This window comes from Euprymna scolopes, chromosome 46 (genome assembly GCF_053919585.1).
Source record: "Euprymna scolopes isolate OS-2025 chromosome 46, ASM5391958v1, whole genome shotgun sequence".
Taxonomy (NCBI): Eukaryota; Metazoa; Mollusca; class Cephalopoda; order Sepiida; family Sepiolidae; genus Euprymna; species Euprymna scolopes.
The window spans coordinates 94,838,747-94,856,332 of NC_136527.1; the positions used below are offsets into that span (position 1 = coordinate 94,838,747).

Here is a 17,586-nt window from a genome sequence, read left to right on the forward strand (position 1 = left end):
AATTTCACATGACAACAATGGTATCTACATATTCCTCGTATTTTTCAGATGATTATATCCAAACATTATGAAAAATTTTTTATCAAAGAAAATAAAAAATAGAATTTTATGAAAATGATCATAAAACACAGGAGAGTTCAAAAGTGAGGTAATTTTCCGTTTTGATTTAAACAAGATTGCGACAATTTTTCATCTGCTAACATAATTAAAGTCGTTTGTTTTTAAATAATTCAGTAATATTCAGGTAATTTCGGCTGCATAATTTGGAAGCTATCGTTATAATTTATTAGAATTGACTAAAAAATAAGTAGAAGCCATTGTTTTTTTGTTTTTTTTTGTTTTTTTTCATCTGAAAACTCGATTTAGTGACTAAAAGATTTCGTTCTGATAGTGTAGAAGCGTCATTACTTTTAGTCAATTCATGTCATGCTTCAAAACGCACATTCAAACATAAAAAATAAATGCGTAAACATTACCAATTCTTTTAATAATACAAAACAATTTTGCTTCAACTATGTATTGGCGTTAAATTTTTTTTTCTTTTTTTTATTCTGTCACCAGGCGGAGCTCGCATTCAAGATGGGTGACCAAGTGATTATCTACGGGGATATGGATGACGATGGATTTTTCATTGGGGAGGTCAAAGGCAAAAAAGGGCTGGTACCTTCTAATTTCATTCGTGAAGCTGACACGCCAGACGAGGAAATTGAAAGGGCCAGCGTGACGCAAAGCCAGTCGAGGGACTCTATACCATCACCGAATATTGATGAGGAAGTTAGTCGGGTATGTGAAAGCTTTATAATGAATAAAAACAAACATGGTGGGGGTACAGTGATACTGACGGTCAGTATGCAAGTCTCTACTGGGGAGGCTCCATATTTTGACAAGCTTTTGGGTTTGACCTTTACTCCTGATCTGAAATGGAACATGTACATCAGGTCTGTTGCCAAGGATGCTGGGAAAATGGTGGGATCCTTCTACCGCTCCAGAAAATATCTCACTACTGATGCCATTCTCTATCTGTATAAAAGCCAAGTACGTCCAAGGATAGAGTACTGCTGCCACATCTGGGCAGGAGCTGCAAAAAACAGCCTATCCTGCCTTGACAGAGTACAAAATAGGCTTCGTAGCTTAGTGGGGGATGCACTTTCCTCTTCTCTGCAGCCTATCTCCCACAGAAGAGACGTAGCGAGCCTGTCTTTGTTTTATTGTTACTTCCATAGCAAGTGCTCGTCTGAGCTCCAATCTCTCGTCCCCCCTCACCAATCTTTCAGGAAAAACACTCGTCTAGCTGAAACCACTGTCAATAATTTTTCCCTCTCTTTATCTGTGCCTAAATCCAAACGTAGATTCCATGAGCAGAGTTTCTTTCTCAGAAGTGCACGACTGTGGAACTCTTCCATTTGCCTGTTTCCCACCTGACTACAACTTGGATGTCTTCAAGTCCAACATAAACAAATTCCTGACAAACCGCCCTCTTAAGTAAGACACTCTATCAAACCACCAATACTAATGATTACTACAATACTATCTCATTGATTACTGTACATGCAATAACCCTTATCCCTGAGTGGCCTCCGGGCCTTGATAAGTGGTGTCCTCAATGTAAAAAAAAAAAAAATTAAAAAAACTCGGTTGTCTCAGTTAAAATAAAAACAAAACGTAATAAGTCCTCAGATATACTTCTACATTGTACAGTATATCAATGCTCTATAGTTGACTGAGATAGCTTCCATACATTTCTATCAGATATTCCTCTGTGCTCCATGTTTAAAATGAACATGTCCTCTATAGTATCAGACCTGATTGAATGGTTAATTGTCAATGTAGATCACTTCATACCATCTAAAAAATGCAAAAACCTAACAGCCAGCCATCGTTCTCTCCAGAATGTGCGGCTGCCATTGCGCACAGAAACCACTCTTTCCACTGCTTGCATCAAAATAGATGAACTGGAACTAAAGCCGCCTTTAGGACTGCCAGCAATGAATGCGAGAGTGTTGTATGCTCAGTCTGTCACGTCCAAAGTAGCTGAGCAGCAGCTTGGTTCCTACCAGTTTTGGCAAATAACAAACAAGGTCCTGAATCAAAGCATGTCCTCTATCCCAACCATCATCAATGGACCTGAGATGATCTTATCAGCATTTGACAAAGCCAAACTCTTTGCCAGGAACTTTGCAGCAAATTCTACCTTACCCGATTAGACCTGCCTCCCCCCCTCTCCTATATTTCCTCTTGTGTTTGAAAACACATTATGCGACAAACAAATAACTGTGCATGATGTTGCGAAGCTTATCAAAAATCTTATATACCTCATTGGATTTGCGAATCTCTCGACAAAGGCTTCCTTTCTAGGGCAATTGCTCTTGGCATATAAAAGACCTTATCAAGGTTTGGCATAAAGACGTACTTCACAAGATTTCCAGCTACGGTATAACTAGAAATGTCTTCTCAAGTATTAAATCATTTCTCTTTGATAGGTTTATAAGAGTAATGGTTGATGGGCAGAAATAAGAAGCTCACAGTATTAATGCTGTCATTCCTCGGGGTTCCATCCTCGGCCCAACTCTCTTCCTGATTTTCATCATCAATCTCTCAAATCACGTCCTTAAATCATTCGTAGACATTAATGCAGGTGACACTACCATCTATGGCAGCACTTCAAAGGCTGGAAATGGCCAAGATCTCTCTGATTCTCTCTCCTCTGATCTTGGCCATGTGGTGCAATGGGGGAGGGTGGTTGGTTAATTTTAGTGCATCTAAAACCAAGCCTCTCTGTTTCCATTATAATATCTCTGATCCACATCTGGCCCCTACTGAAATTAACAACCCTCGCCTTGAGGACGCTCCATGTTTAGACAAGCTCCTTGGTCTGACCTTCACTCCTGATCTGAAATGGAGCATATGCGAAAAAGGTAGGCTCTCTCTACCGTGCTAGAAAACTACTGACACCTGAAAGTATCCTGTACCTCTATAAGGCCACCATTCGCCCATGTATGGAGTATTGTTGTCACATTTGGGCTGGTGCATCTGCTACTAGTCTCTCGCTCCTAGACAAGGTTCAAAAAAGAGTCGCCAATCTGATAGGCCCTGTATTGGTATCTAAACTTCAGCCTCTGTCCCATCGACGAAACGTTGCATCCCTCTGCCTGTTCTACAAGTATTTTAATGGTGAATGCTCTGATGAACTGCAGACACTTGTTCCCCCACGACGTAGACACCCTCGACAAACCCGACAGGCAGCTAAATCCCACCCCCACACAGTAGAGATCCCTAGATGTAAAAGATCTTTCTACTCCAGTAGTTTCTTCACCAGAACCGCTAGACTCTGGAATTCCATTCCAGGTTCCTGCTTCCCTAACTGTACTGACATGCAGAAGTTCAAGTGCAAGGTGGACCGACATCTTGTTGCCCAAATCCCAACATAGTGCCCCAGTAGTTGCTGCCCCTGATAGTATCCCCCTACACCAAAGTGGCAATGTGCCTTGTTTGGGGTGAAAATGTAATACAAAAAAAAAATATATGCATCAAATCTGTTGCCAAGGTCGCTGGAAAAATAGTAAGATCATTCTACCGCTCCAGTAGATATCTCACTGCTCATGCAATTCTTTACCTGTATAAGAGCCAAGTACGTCCTAGGATGGAGTACTGTTGCCACATCTGGGTAGAAGCTGCTCAGAGCAACCTGTCCCCCACTCTTTATCCGTGCCTAAACCTAAACGTGAATTCCACCTGCTCGCCTCTAGAACTCTATTCCACAGGTCTGCTTTCCAGCTGGCTACAATACTGTTGTCTTCAAGTCCAATGTAAACAAGTTTTTGTTGAACCGTCTTCGTAAATAATTTGATTATACCAAATTTCCACCAGAAATGATTACTATGCTACTGTCCCAATGACTACAATGCACACAGTAACCCTTATCCTCGAGTGGCCTCCAAGCCTTGATATATGGTAACCCCTTTATATATATATATAAATAAAAAAAGAATTGATTTACTTTTTTTTCTTTTCAACATCATTACAGTAAAAAAAAATTTTTTGTCGACTTTATTTGAGGAGAACCTAAATTTCAACTTGAAATGTATTTTATGTCTACTGTTTGATATTTTTGGTAGAATGTTTGGTGTGATACTTTTAAATGCTCTTGGTAGAATGTCTGAAAGCGTTTTTTAGAAGGTTGGATATGATATTTGATAGAACCGATTTTTATAGACTAACTTAACTGTGTGTGACATGTTCATATTAAAACTTTTATCTTTCTATGTTTCTCTACCTTTCTCTCCTTCTTGGTTTTCCCACATCTTTTCTCCTCACACCTCTGCCCATTCCTCTTTCTTCTTTTAAAGTACTGAAAGTTATTTATCTCTCCTTTATGTAATAGAATAACATTAGAAATGACTGTCAAACCGACCCTCTCTGATGAAACCTGGCCCCGTTCACCCCCAAAGAATGAATAATTATTTTTTAATTTTAGATATTAATTATCCAGGGCAATGCCGATCAAGAAAATACCAACTTTGTGAGTGTTTGTTTTGTAGTTTTTTTTTTTTTTTACTTTAAACTAGACATGCGAACACACATACACACAGACAACTACTCAACTGATTTTTTTTTTATAAAAGTAGAATTTTTTTATTGTTTGTGTAAAATGTTTGATATTTTTAGTAGAATGTTAAACCGTTTATAGACTGCTTGATGGAATATTTTTTAATAGAATAGAATGCTTGATATTTTTTAGTAGAATGTTTTGATGGAATGTTTAAAAAATTTTATAGAATGTTTTTATGAAATGTTTTTTCAAAATGATTTTATGGAATGTTTTTAATAGAATGGAATGTTTTTTAATAGAATAAAATCTGTTAGAATGTGTGATAGAATGTTTGCTTTTTGTAGAACGTTTAATAGAATGTTTGAAATTGATTTTCAGAAGAATGTTTGATGGAATGTTTAAAAATGATTTTCGGAAGAATGTTTGATGGAATGGATTTTACAGACCGGTAGAAAGGTTTCTGATACATTTTTGTTGTAGAATGTTTGCTAGAATATTTTTTCCTAGATTTAACGACTTCTCTTGTCTTTATTTGTATTTTTGTTTCTTTGTTTCTTTTTTATTCTTTTTGTGTTGTCTTGTTTTTGCTATTTTTTAAATATTTTTGCTGTATTATTTGAATTGTTCAATAAATGTAACCTTTATGTCCTTCGAGCGACCACAGCCGCTTAATTGAGGATTTTTGTCTGCTGTTGCTTAAGGGCTCCAGTGTCTTTTCGTCTAGGCGCCAATTCGACCCACAAGACCAAAGGACTTGAATTTCTTTCCACCAAATCGTCTCACCAAGACCTGAATAGTGAGTGCCGAGTGCACGATGATACTAACAAAATAAACAAAAAAAAAAATGCTTCACTTTTTTTTTTTGCCTTTAACCACTCCTCTCACATAAATTAATGCTTTAAAAAAAATGGAAAAACATCTCCATCTTTGGGCCAATGCATATCAGGCAATTTTTAACCATTACATAGTTCATCTCTCTATACACGCATGCGCACACACACTAGTGATGGGACTATCCCAATATTTTTCCCAATTCTGATACAAGTATTGATTCCATACTAAATTTCCGATTCTGCTACAATTACCTCGTGGTCCAATTAAAACAGAAATATTTCTACTTTAAAAAAAGAAAGAAATTGAATCGAATTTTTTGCTCTTTTAATAAAATATTTTCGTTTATCCAATGTTATATATATATATATATATATATATATATATATATATATATATATATATATATATATATATATGGATTCAGATGTGCTAAAAAGTCAAAACTAATGAAGAAAACGAGGTTGTTAAATAGTGCTCAATAAAAAGAGCGGAATATTTCTTTTATTAGGGGTAAACAGTTACTTATGGTCACTACAAATAGCCATCTGTTTCAGTCACAGAGAGGTCTCCTGATGAAGTCTCTGTGACTGAAACAGATGGCTATTTGTAGCGACCATGTGTAACTGTTTACCCCTAATAAAAGAAATATATATATATATACCTCATTTACTCACATAAAATTAATATACGAAAGTATAAATCTATGCGTAAACTTCAAGTATTTACTTCAAAAGTGCTTAATACGTAGGTAGAGCTAGTTAGTAAGTTATAAAATATATATGGCGATTAAGCTTAATCGCCATATATATTTTATAACTTATATATATATATCGAGAGAGAGAGAGACTTGTTTGTAATGTACTGAGTTTTACTGGATTCGTATAACTCAGTAAATTTTCATATACCAATAAGTTTTAAGCGAAAGAGAGATGACTTAAAAAGTAAGCTACAAAATTATCACATTTCATAATTGAGCATTCATATACTGTATAAACAAAACCAAGACTTCAAAAAAGGTGTTGATAGCAAATACCTGATTCTTTAGAAATATCTTAATATTTAACTGGGGACCAGAGATTGGAGTTCAGACGAGCACCTAACTATAAAGATGTTTTTGCACGCTCACCGTAAAAAAACACGTTAAATTTCTCAAGCATAAAGATACACTTGTGTGGGGGAGGGATCTATAGATTTTAGTTGTATTGGTAGTTTAAAATCAATATTTAATATTGAGGTTATTTTTTTTATTTTTGTAAAACTCAATCATGTTCTGCAAAGTCAAAAACGAGAAACAATCAAACCAAACATGAATAAATATTGGAAAATATAAAGAACTGGAAGCATAAAAACTCTTTCTAAAACTCAATCATGTTCTGCAAAGTCAAAAACAAAAACAATTTTACTTTCTACAAAACAACCAAACCAAACACTCTGAATAAATATTTCAAGATACAAAGAACTTGAAGCATAAAAACTTTTTCCGAAATTACTTGATTCGACATTAAATAATTTGAAAAGGGTTAATATGACGTAAAAAACAAAACCATCAAACCAAATAATCATGCATTTGCCCAATGTAGATGTTTTCACACTGCTTTAAAATCACTTCCCCATGAATAATGTGCCTTTTTATTTTTTTTTTTAAATAGTCCAATCAATCAGTCACAAATTCATAGAATCACCATGTGTTTTGATGATGCGCAACTTGTTTTTATTTTATTTAAAAATTTTGATTTCAAAGTAGTATTTTTTTTTTAGTTGCTTACACTAAATGGCTCTATGCCTTGTCAGGGGCGATTAAAACAAAAAGCACTATGACATTAATCGATTGTCGTCAGAAGAAATATTGTTACAACTTTATCAAGTGTAACAGATTATCGTGAGCTTTATCTAATGAGTCAGATACACCCAAAATGAAAATCTTATTTCTGATTGATTTTAATATTTAATCCTGATCGATATTTTATGCTTTGTTATAACATTCAGAGTTGGACTATTTCAAATAATAAGGTGCTTTATTCATAGTGGGGATGATGTAGATAAACATTGATATCAGTTACAGTATGGAACGATAAAATTGTCGCATTAGAAAAGACCCGATTCCATTTCCATTTGATGAAAAGCGTTTTTTTTTTTTGGTTTTTTTTTTTGCATCTACTAGTTGGCCAGTTACAAATCCCAAGAGCGATAGGAACCTCCTATCAGGTCTGAAAGTGACACAATGTTCAACGAGCGAGATCGGAGATGTGCTCCTATACAACTCATGCTCGCTACCAATCCAAGTTATGACAACAGGACCATTGCCAGCACCCTCAAAATGCAAATTCGGATGATTCAATGCTTGAGGGCACAGCTCAATGCATCGGATGCCCGCCCCCAATGGTTATGGCCTTTGGTGTGGTTTTAAGTGAGGTCCCATCATGCCACCTCACATCTTGGAAGTCGGCTTGAAAGTCAACACAAAAGTGTATCTGGATGTGTTGAAGAGTGTGATGATCCCCTGCTGCAATCAGGTGGATGCTGGCAGACTCTGGATGTGGCTGAACTACTTCGTTTCATCATATGTCAAGAACATCACCAACCTGACCTCCCACAACACCAAAACCAACCTAATCGCCACCATCCGCCGAGTATTCACTGAACTCTTGCCAGCACTTATGGAAAAGGCATCCTCCCAGTTCTGGACCTGTATCAAAGTAGTGATTGAGGCCGAAGGCGGCTACATTGAATAAATGTCAGCTTTACTACATAATCAAGTTAACTGAATTGATTTTTTCAATAAAAGTTTTAAAATAAAGCTGTAGTGTTGTTTGCTTTAGAGCGACAATTCTATCGTTCCACCCTGTACAAGTTGATTCCAATTTAACCCTTTCTCCCAGAATTGAACCGCAACTGCTGAATGTATTCCACACATACGAAGAAATTCATCGCCAAATCTCTGACCCTTTTTTAACTTACTGCTACTCACCTTGATTAACGCTTTTCTTTTTACTCATTTCATTTTCACCAAAAAATACATAAATGTTAACAGAATAAAAATTAGATTTTTTTTTGCATTAGTTTATTTCCTCATTTCATTTTCATTTCATTTTATTTTCATTTCATTTCATTTTCATTTTTTCATTTCATTTCATTTTCATTTCATTTTAATTTCATTTCATTTTATTTTCATTTCCATTTTTTCATTTCATTTTCATTTCATTTTATTTTCATCTTTTTTTCATTTTTTTTATTTCATTTCATTTTCATTTTATTTTCATTTTTTCATTTCATTTTCATTTTCATTTTTTTCTTTTCATTTCATTTTCATTTTTTCATTTCATTTCATTTCCTTTTCATTTCATTTTATTTTCATTTCCTTTTCATTTCATTTCCTCTTCATTTCATTTCATTTTTTCATTTCATTTCCTTTTCCTTTCATTTCATCTCATTTTCATTTTCATTTTTTCATTTTAATTTTTATTCATTTCATTTTCATTTTCATTTTTTCATTTCATTTTCATTTCATTTCCTTTTCTTTTCATTTCATTTTCATTTTTTCATTTTCATTTCCTTTTCATTTCATTTTCATTTTTTCATTTTCATTTCATTTCATTTCCTTTTCATTGCATTTCATTTTCATTTTTTCATTTCATTTCATTTCCTTTTCATTTCCATTTCATTTCCTTTTCATTTCATTTCATTTCCTTTTCATTTCATTTCATTTTCATTTTTTCATTTCATTTCATTTCCTTTTCATTTCATTTCATGTTCATTTTTTCATTTCATTTCATTTCCTTTTCATTTCATTTTCATTTCATTTTCATTTCCATCCAACTTAAAGAAAAATAAATGTTAAATTAGTTCATTTGGAAATAGTACGAGTAAAAAAAACGAAACGGTAAAAAGTGCTTAGTTTTATTTACAGACTATTATCCTCATCCTTGTTGTTGTTTCACCAAGTTTCGGCCAAATACTCCTCTTTCTTTCCCGCGACAAGATAGGTATGCTGAGTCTCTTAATTGTATCCTCAGCAATTACCTTTACGGTCCATGGCGCATTGGTAGAAGCATTGAATCTGTAGATGTGCATTTTCTGAAGATAGCAGTTTAAATCCTATTCAAAGCCGGCCAGAGGATTAGTTGGCCAAACCATCAAGACAGTAATAATGTAACAATATTGCATGTAGTTATGCATAAAAAAATATTAGTATCGCTTACTGCATAATTATTATACAAATTACAGTGCTTCTATACTATTGGGACGAAATTTCGGAAATTGTAAAACTGAATTTCACATGAAAACAATGGTACTTACGTATTCCTTGGATTTTTAAAAACAATTATATCCAAAAAATTACGAAAATTGATAAGGTAGAAATTTTTTTTTATTAAACACAATAAAAAAATAGAATTTAATGAAAACGATCATAAAAGACAGGAGAGTCCAACAGGGAGGTAATTTTCTGTTTGAATTAAACAAAGATGGCGGCAATTTTTCAGTAATTACCTTCAGGGTCCATGGCGCATTGGTAGAGGCGTTGAATCTCTACAGTTCTAGATAAGCATTGTCTGAAGATAGCAGTTTCAATCCTACTCAAATCTGGTTAGAGGATTAGTTGGCCAAAACGTGGTGAGATAACGACAACTATGGAAGGCAGTAATTACTGAAGATACAGTTAAGAGACTCAGCATTCCTATCCTAGAGTTGTTGGAACCCTCTCGAAAATTCTTGTGAAAATTTGCTAAAAAAATAAAAATAAATTAATATATAATGCTCATCTCAAAAATGAATTCCAATTAAGGAATAATATATATATATATATATATAATTTAAAGGAGATTAGAATAATAGTCTAAAGAGCTAAGTGTATTTTAATGTAATAGTGAAATTACTAGTTTAATTAAAATACAGGAAATGCTCGTTGTAATTTAGATATATAATAAGCTCGATAGTTAAATGTCCTAGAGCTAATTCAATATTAAGTAATGTGATTTATAATTTAAAAGTTTTAAAATTTTTTAAAATTAACAATCAAAATTTAATTAAATTAAAAATCAGTTTCATAAGAAGGAACAACAACAAAGTCAATTATCTGTACGATCGTTTCGGAAATCCGTGCTTTTTATTTGTGGTATACATGAAGTCACGAAGTCATGAAGTTTAAATACAGTTCCTGATTTCAAAAAAAGAAAAACCAAAAGATTCATCTGCCTTACTTTTAATGCTAGGTTTATTTTTGGTGTCTTTTCAATTCAATAGAAATCCTCCTAAATTTGCTGATGAGGAGACCGTGCTTACCAAAAAAACTATGTATAATTATTCTACGTGACTTCATGTATACCACAAATAAAAAGCACGGATTTCCGAAACGATCGTACAGATAATTGACTTTGTTGTTGTTCCTTCTTATGAAACTGATTTTTAATTTAATTAAATTTTGATTGTTAATTTTAAAAAATTTTAAAACTTTTAAATTATAAATCACATTACTTAATATATATATATATATATATATATATAAATATATATGTGTATGAGCTTATTTATAGTAGAGTTAATACAGTATTGCCTTGCTATTTGCAGGTATTACGTCTTGTACACGTCCCCCCCCTGTGAAAAACTGTGAATATTGGATGCAGTTTTAAAACGTCTATGTATGAGATTATATACCGTACTAAATGTTCCCCAAACAATTTCTAAAGGCACTTTTACTCATTAATACAGTAATAATTTATCAATATCGCATGCAGTTATGCATAAAAAGTCAAAAATGTATTAACTTTTCTGACTCGTTCTTGTGTAATCCTTAGTGACCTTTTTGTTGAACCGTAGAGTTCCAAAAACCTCAGTTGTGGAAGGTGACTCTTACCCAAGGGAGATAATCTGTTTTAAGTTGATCCTTGTTAATGTCAGCCTAAGCTGCATCCTCCTGACACAAAATAATTATAATTGAAGTTGAAGTTGTTTTGTTAATGGTTTATTATGATAAATATTGTTCTATGTTATAAACAAATAAAAAAAAAATTGTTTCTAATCGATTTTAATATTTACTTCTGGTCTATATTTTATTTTTGGCCTATTAAAAAAAATATTCTGTCATTATTTGTTTTGTTTTTTTAATTGTTTTTACGTTTTGGTGGGTTTTTTTTTGGGGGGGGGGTTGAGGTAGGTATTTAAATTTTATTTGTTTTAAATTTTTCATCGTCTTTCAAGCATTAATATCAAAATGATGTTCTAACGTATAAAACTATTTTAAGCAACGGAATCATTAAGTATGCTATGCAAATTTTCGGGAAAAATTCTCTTCTGAATCTTGATAAAAAAAACTAAGCGAAACTGGCATTTTGGGGACATGTCTAGAAAAATATTGCAAATGATTTGGATTTTGCTAACCAAGGTATAGTTATTTTAACCCATCAATGCATTTAGTTTTGTTTTCCTTTAATTTATTGTAAACAAGGCCGATAGCTATTAGTCGCATGTTCTCGTGTAATGAATGAATGCGTGAATGTAGGATTGACATGAAATTCTTAAAGATAAACTAAAATGACCGAAAAATGGGCTGAAATGACTTAAATAAATAAAAAGTAAATGACTTAGAATGACTTTAATGAACTTAAGAATGAATTGAATGACCTTAAGAATGACTTGAATGCTTAAAAAATAACTGGAATCCTTCAAAAACAACTTGAATGATCCGGAGAATGACTTTAATGGCTTTGAGACTGACTGGTTGTAAAGTAGGTGATCATTTTACATTAAATTAATACAGAAAAGTGATCCCCCACTTTATATCAAAGTTACAAACATAAGTACAGCATGTAGTAAGAACAGATACTACAATTTGATCTTGGCCAAAAGGGTATTTATTTGCTACTCCACCTAGCAAATGAGGCACAAGGCCGATCTTTAATGTGAGGAGTGAAGGGGAAATGGGGACCAACTCCCCGGGGAGTAGGGTAGCTGGATAGTGAAAACTTTGGTTATAACTAGTTTATTATATTCAAAACATCACATCAAAATACTAGGGTCTTTGGCCTTTTTTGGGGTCACCCTGTATATATATATATATATTTTTTTTTTTTTTTTACACAGTGATCACCACTTATCAAGGCCCGGAAGCCACTCAGGGATAAGGGTTATTGCAAGTACATTACGTTAGTGTGGAGATTTGATGGAGTGTTTACTTAAGGGGGCGGTTCATTAGGAATTTGTTAACATTAGACTTGAAGACATCCAAGTTGTAGTCCGGAGGGAAGCAGGCAGACGGAACAGAGTTCCACAGGCGTAATATATATATTAATATGTATGAATAAAAAATCAATATAAAAAATATATAAATGTTTATATCTTTTCTGTATTCATTTCCTGTATGTTGACGTGTAGGATTACAAAATGTCTTTTGAAAAAAAAACAAAAAAAAACAAGAATGTTTCCTTCAAAAGCACATAATTTTCGACCGATCCTTCGATATGTATATATATATATATATACATTTAAAAACTTGTAGCAAATATATTATAATACTATTATGTTTATCTTCTTCTTTTAGGTGTCTGGCATGGGTACCAAATCTCTATCCGAATGCAAACTCGACAGTGATGGCCGCCCCGCCTCAGCCCCCCACTCGGATGAGGATCGCAAACCAAAACGTAAAGGGGGGTTGAGTTCAGCCCATAGCATGACCTCGATGGGGGCGGGACTTCTGTCAAAAGGCAAAAACATATTCAAAAAATTCACCAGATAATATGAAGTGCATATGCGCCAAAATTGACCATTTTTGTAATTAAAAAACTGGACGAAAGAATATATTTGCAAGCACAAACTGATATTGTTTGGGGAATTTAAAAAAAGAAGTTGGCTTTGTATTACTGTACACATAGATTCGAAAAAGTTGTCAAAAACCAAATATATAACAAATAAATGTTATCAAAGGCACGATAAGTTACTTTTCTACCAAACTGGATATATTTTTCGTGTTTTTATTCAATGTAACATGTTTATTCAACTCAGAAACAATACAATGTTTACCGATGTATTGGAAAATTCAAGATGGCGTCTGACTCCCTCTTTAACACAGTAAGTTTGGGAAAAGGTGTTATAAATTAAAAACTGGATAAAATGCTGGTAAATACTGGCTCAATATATGTTACCGTGACATAGCTTGACATATATTCAGCGGGTTTTTAATAGTATTTTGTCTAGTTTATTATTTATAACACCTTTTCCCGAACTTACCGTGTTAAAGAGGGAGTCAGACGCCATCTTGAATTTTCCAATACATCGGTAAACACTATGTTTTTCTATCTAAATAAACATGTTACATTGAATAAAAACACGAAAAATATATCCAGTTCGGTTGGAAAGTAACTTATCTTGCCTTTGGTAACATTTATTTGTTATATATTTGTTTTTTGACAACTTTTTTGAATCTATGTGGGTTCAGTAATACAAAGCGAAGAAGTTAAACACATTTAAATAAAGTTGTCAAAAAAGAAAAAGATTGGTAAGGAAGCAATCTAAAAATGGATTCTCAACGATTCGCATCAACATATCAATTAAAAGATATACAGGATACATATCTAAAAATATATACTGAAAAAACATATCTAAAAATATATACTGAAAAAAGTGTATATTGGTTGAAATGAAAGAGGAAAAATAGAAAAATGGATTCCAATATTCGAGAAAAAGATACAAAAAAAAAATAAATAAAACAAAACTATGTAATCATTAAAATAACACAGATGCGTGAAAAGATACGGCAGGACAAAGTGGAACTCTTCAGCATAAGAAGAAGAATAAGGTGTTTCTTGTCTGCTAAAATGGAAAGCAATTTTTTTTTTCTTTTACTTTTTCAGAAAGAAGATTTTAAAAAATAAAGAATATTTTAAAAATTTTAATTAAATTAAGAAACAAAAAACTGCCAATTTTCAGATGCACGTTTTGTGATGTTGTTTATGTTTTGTAGACAACTGACCAAAGTTCATTTGCAGATCACCAAAGACCTTCTTCTCTTGTTTTTTTTTTATTTCAAGACACTCTACAAACTCTACAGTTGCCATAAAAACAGTGACTATTTGGCTATGTTATACAATAGCAGTGGTCATTTTTTACCGTTCTATGCAAGAACGTCCTCTGCGAGAAGAAACAGGTGACCAGTGGTCAAAAAAATTTGATACAAGAAAGGAATAGCGAAGTCTATCGATTCAGATGAATTAAATATCGTCGGAATCAGACTGATCTTACAATCTAAAAAAAAAAGCGTATCTCATTCTTGGCCACTCTCTTGGATGGACAGACAGTGATTGTTGATCAGCTGACCATGGTTATTATCCATGATGGTCATTCCTCAATTTTTGGTTGTTTGTTTTTGTTTTGTTGTGATTTTCCACAGAAATTGTTTTGGAAATATGAGAAAAAAAATGATGATAGTTTTGTGAATTTTTTTTTTTGATGGTGTTTTTCTGAAAGTGAGAATTTTTTTTTTGATGGTGTTTTTCTGAAAGTGAGAATTCAAGTAAACATTTTGCGATTTGTTTTTTTTTTGTTTTTTAGACCAATTTACATACACACACACACACGTTTTTTAAATGTAATTATCCAAATAAAATAATAAAATAATAAATAATATATATACCGCTCCCCTATGTGGGGGTACCAAATTGGTTAAAGGAAGACTTATTCCTAGCTCGCATTTAGGTAAAAATGCGCTTTCGTAAATAATTGAATTCATTCAAAACATATCGCTAAAACCAAAACAAACATATATATATATATATATATATATATAGTAATTTATAAAATATATATGGCGATTAAGCTACACTGAATATTCGGCGTTTCATCCACTCTAGGATTCGTTACGAGAGTGGATGAAACGCCGAATATTCAGTGTAGCTTAATCGCCATATATATTTTATAAATTACTAACTAACTCTACCTACGTATTGAGCACTTTTGAAGTAAATACTTAAAGTTTACGCATAAATCTATACTTTCGTATATTAATTTTATGTGAGTGAATGAAGTAGTTATATATATATATATATATATATATATACATATAGTTTATATATATATATATATATTTATTTATATATATATGTATATATATATGTATGTATGCAGTTACTGAAGAAAAATAGAAACATCTAAAAAAAGCCAAGAGCACTACATACACACACACACACACACACACACACACACATGTATTTTTTCTTATCATATGGTTATGTCAATACTACAGTAATATAAGTTCAATAATTACTATGTTATACTAATTAAAGCTTTCATATATCGCATTCAACACATACATAATGTGTTTGAATTCTAGGTGTCGTCATACTTATGGTTTCTCTGTGAAAAAAAAATGACAATTAAAATATTTCTATACATCTGTATAGAAATATATATATTACATAGAAAAATGTGGGCATGAAAAGTAATATAGTTAAGATTAAACTTGGAAAAGTAAAAGGACTAGTTGTTAAAACTGGAAATATATATATTTCAATCCTGACGGTCGGGTTTCAATCCTGGCTTGAGGCAGTTGCCTGTCTAGCCGCACTGATGAGTTGTGAAACAGCGAAACAGTACTGTATGTGGATGACTATATATATACATATATATATATAAGTGTGTGTAATAAAAGTTTTGAATTTTAAAATCTACCAGGCTAATGACGAGGATGAAACCTAGAAAATCTAGTGTAGCTTAATTGCCATATTTTCAAAACTTACTACCTATCTCTACTCACATATTGAACCTTGTTGAAGTAAATACTGAAAATTGTTACATAAAACGTTATGTCTTATAAAATTCCATGTCAAGACATGAAATAATTATATATATATATATATATATATATATATATATATATATATATATATATATATATATATATATATATATATGTTATATCCATAAAGGATAGAACATTTTCTTAGGAAATCTTGAGTGGGGAGAACTCAATGTGTAGCAGAGCAAAAATAAAAGTTAAAAGAAAAAACAAAACAACAAACAAAACGGTTATAAATTTGTTCAATTATTCCAATCAGATGCGAAACTCCAGCTAGCTCTCCTCATTTGATAAGGCCCGTTCGGTTGAAATAAATTTATGAGATCAGGCTAACACTATAGCCTAAGCAAAGAATTTCTAATTTTTCTAAAGAGTATATGCACGAAAAAAGATGGTATTGACATAATAATAACCGTTTTTTTTTCTGCATAACGAAACAAATCAGTAAAAAAAAAATGTACCGAAATTGAATTATGTTGGAGGAGCTGTTTTTTTCATGCAAAATAAATATTTGGATGTTGGAATGTAACTGTACTGTTACTCTTTTATATATGCTCTGTTGTAACATCGAGCTTCTAAACAAAAAGGAAGAACGAAGAGTGAAATATAATTGAAAAAAAAACATATTTTATCAAAATATATTTGTGAGTGTGTGTGAAAATAAAGTCTGTATTATAAACATCAGTACAAACTCCAAAATAAAAATAAAACAAATCGTTTTTTATTCGTTGACAGAATTCTCAAAGTGATGCTGTGTTTTAATTCAATCAGTTGTTTCTTTCCATGTTGGTCCTCCATACAATATCAACATTGTTGTGTTGTTGTTATTCTTTTTATCTTCAGATGTTGATGGTATTGGTTGAAAGTATCTCCCCCCCACACCCACACTCTTCCTCTTCTTTTATTCCCCCCTCTCCCTTCAAAAAAGAGTGGAGAGGAAAACAGAAAAAAAATGTCATACCACTCCACCATGTATAATTTCCATTATTGTTCCTCTTTGCAGTTCAAGCTACGTTGTAAAATGACCCCTACCCCCAACCCCCACCCTATTCCCTGGTGACAAGAGGGAGACATATGTTAGTTCCATTCACATACACGAATACTCACAATCAAAAATTAAAAACATATTTTTTGCAATTATCATCGTTCCGTTTTATTTATGTATTTTTGATTGAAACATGTTCACTGGTACAGGGTGACCCCCCTGCCATCACCCCACCAAAAAAAAACAAAAAAAAACAGAAAAATGCCACCTATAGAATCATTAATAAAATTGGCAATCTTCTCTGCAATTTAACCAGCTTCAGTCTCTGCTTGACTTGTCCACCAAGTTTCAGTCTCGAATGTCAACAGTATTTAATTTATTAGCGGTCAACAAACACACCAGAATATGATATTTCTATGGCATTACAGCATAATC

The 17,586-nt window shown here is 32.6% G+C and overlaps 1 protein-coding gene across 8 annotated transcripts in view; it reads left to right on the forward strand.

The window, feature by feature from the left end:
- LOC145270514 (uncharacterized) overlaps positions 1-17,304 on the forward strand; it is a 107,661-nt gene extending 90,357 nt beyond the window's left edge. For 4 of the 8 annotated variants that reach the window (XM_080126167.1, XM_080126172.1, XM_080126170.1 and 1 more), the window contains 3 exons: positions 562-783; positions 4,475-4,519; positions 12,918-17,304. In XM_080126167.1, the coding sequence (XP_079982293.1) occupies positions 562-783; positions 4,475-4,519; positions 12,918-13,112 (462 nt within the window). In that variant the 3' untranslated portion in view covers positions 13,113-17,304. Of the gene's footprint in view, positions 1-561; positions 784-4,474; positions 4,520-5,250; positions 5,346-12,917 lie in introns of all 8 variants that reach the window. The other 4 variants (XM_080126171.1, XM_080126174.1, XM_080126173.1 and 1 more) reach the window with 4 other exon arrangements.
- Positions 17,305-17,586: the final 282 nt, after the last annotated feature.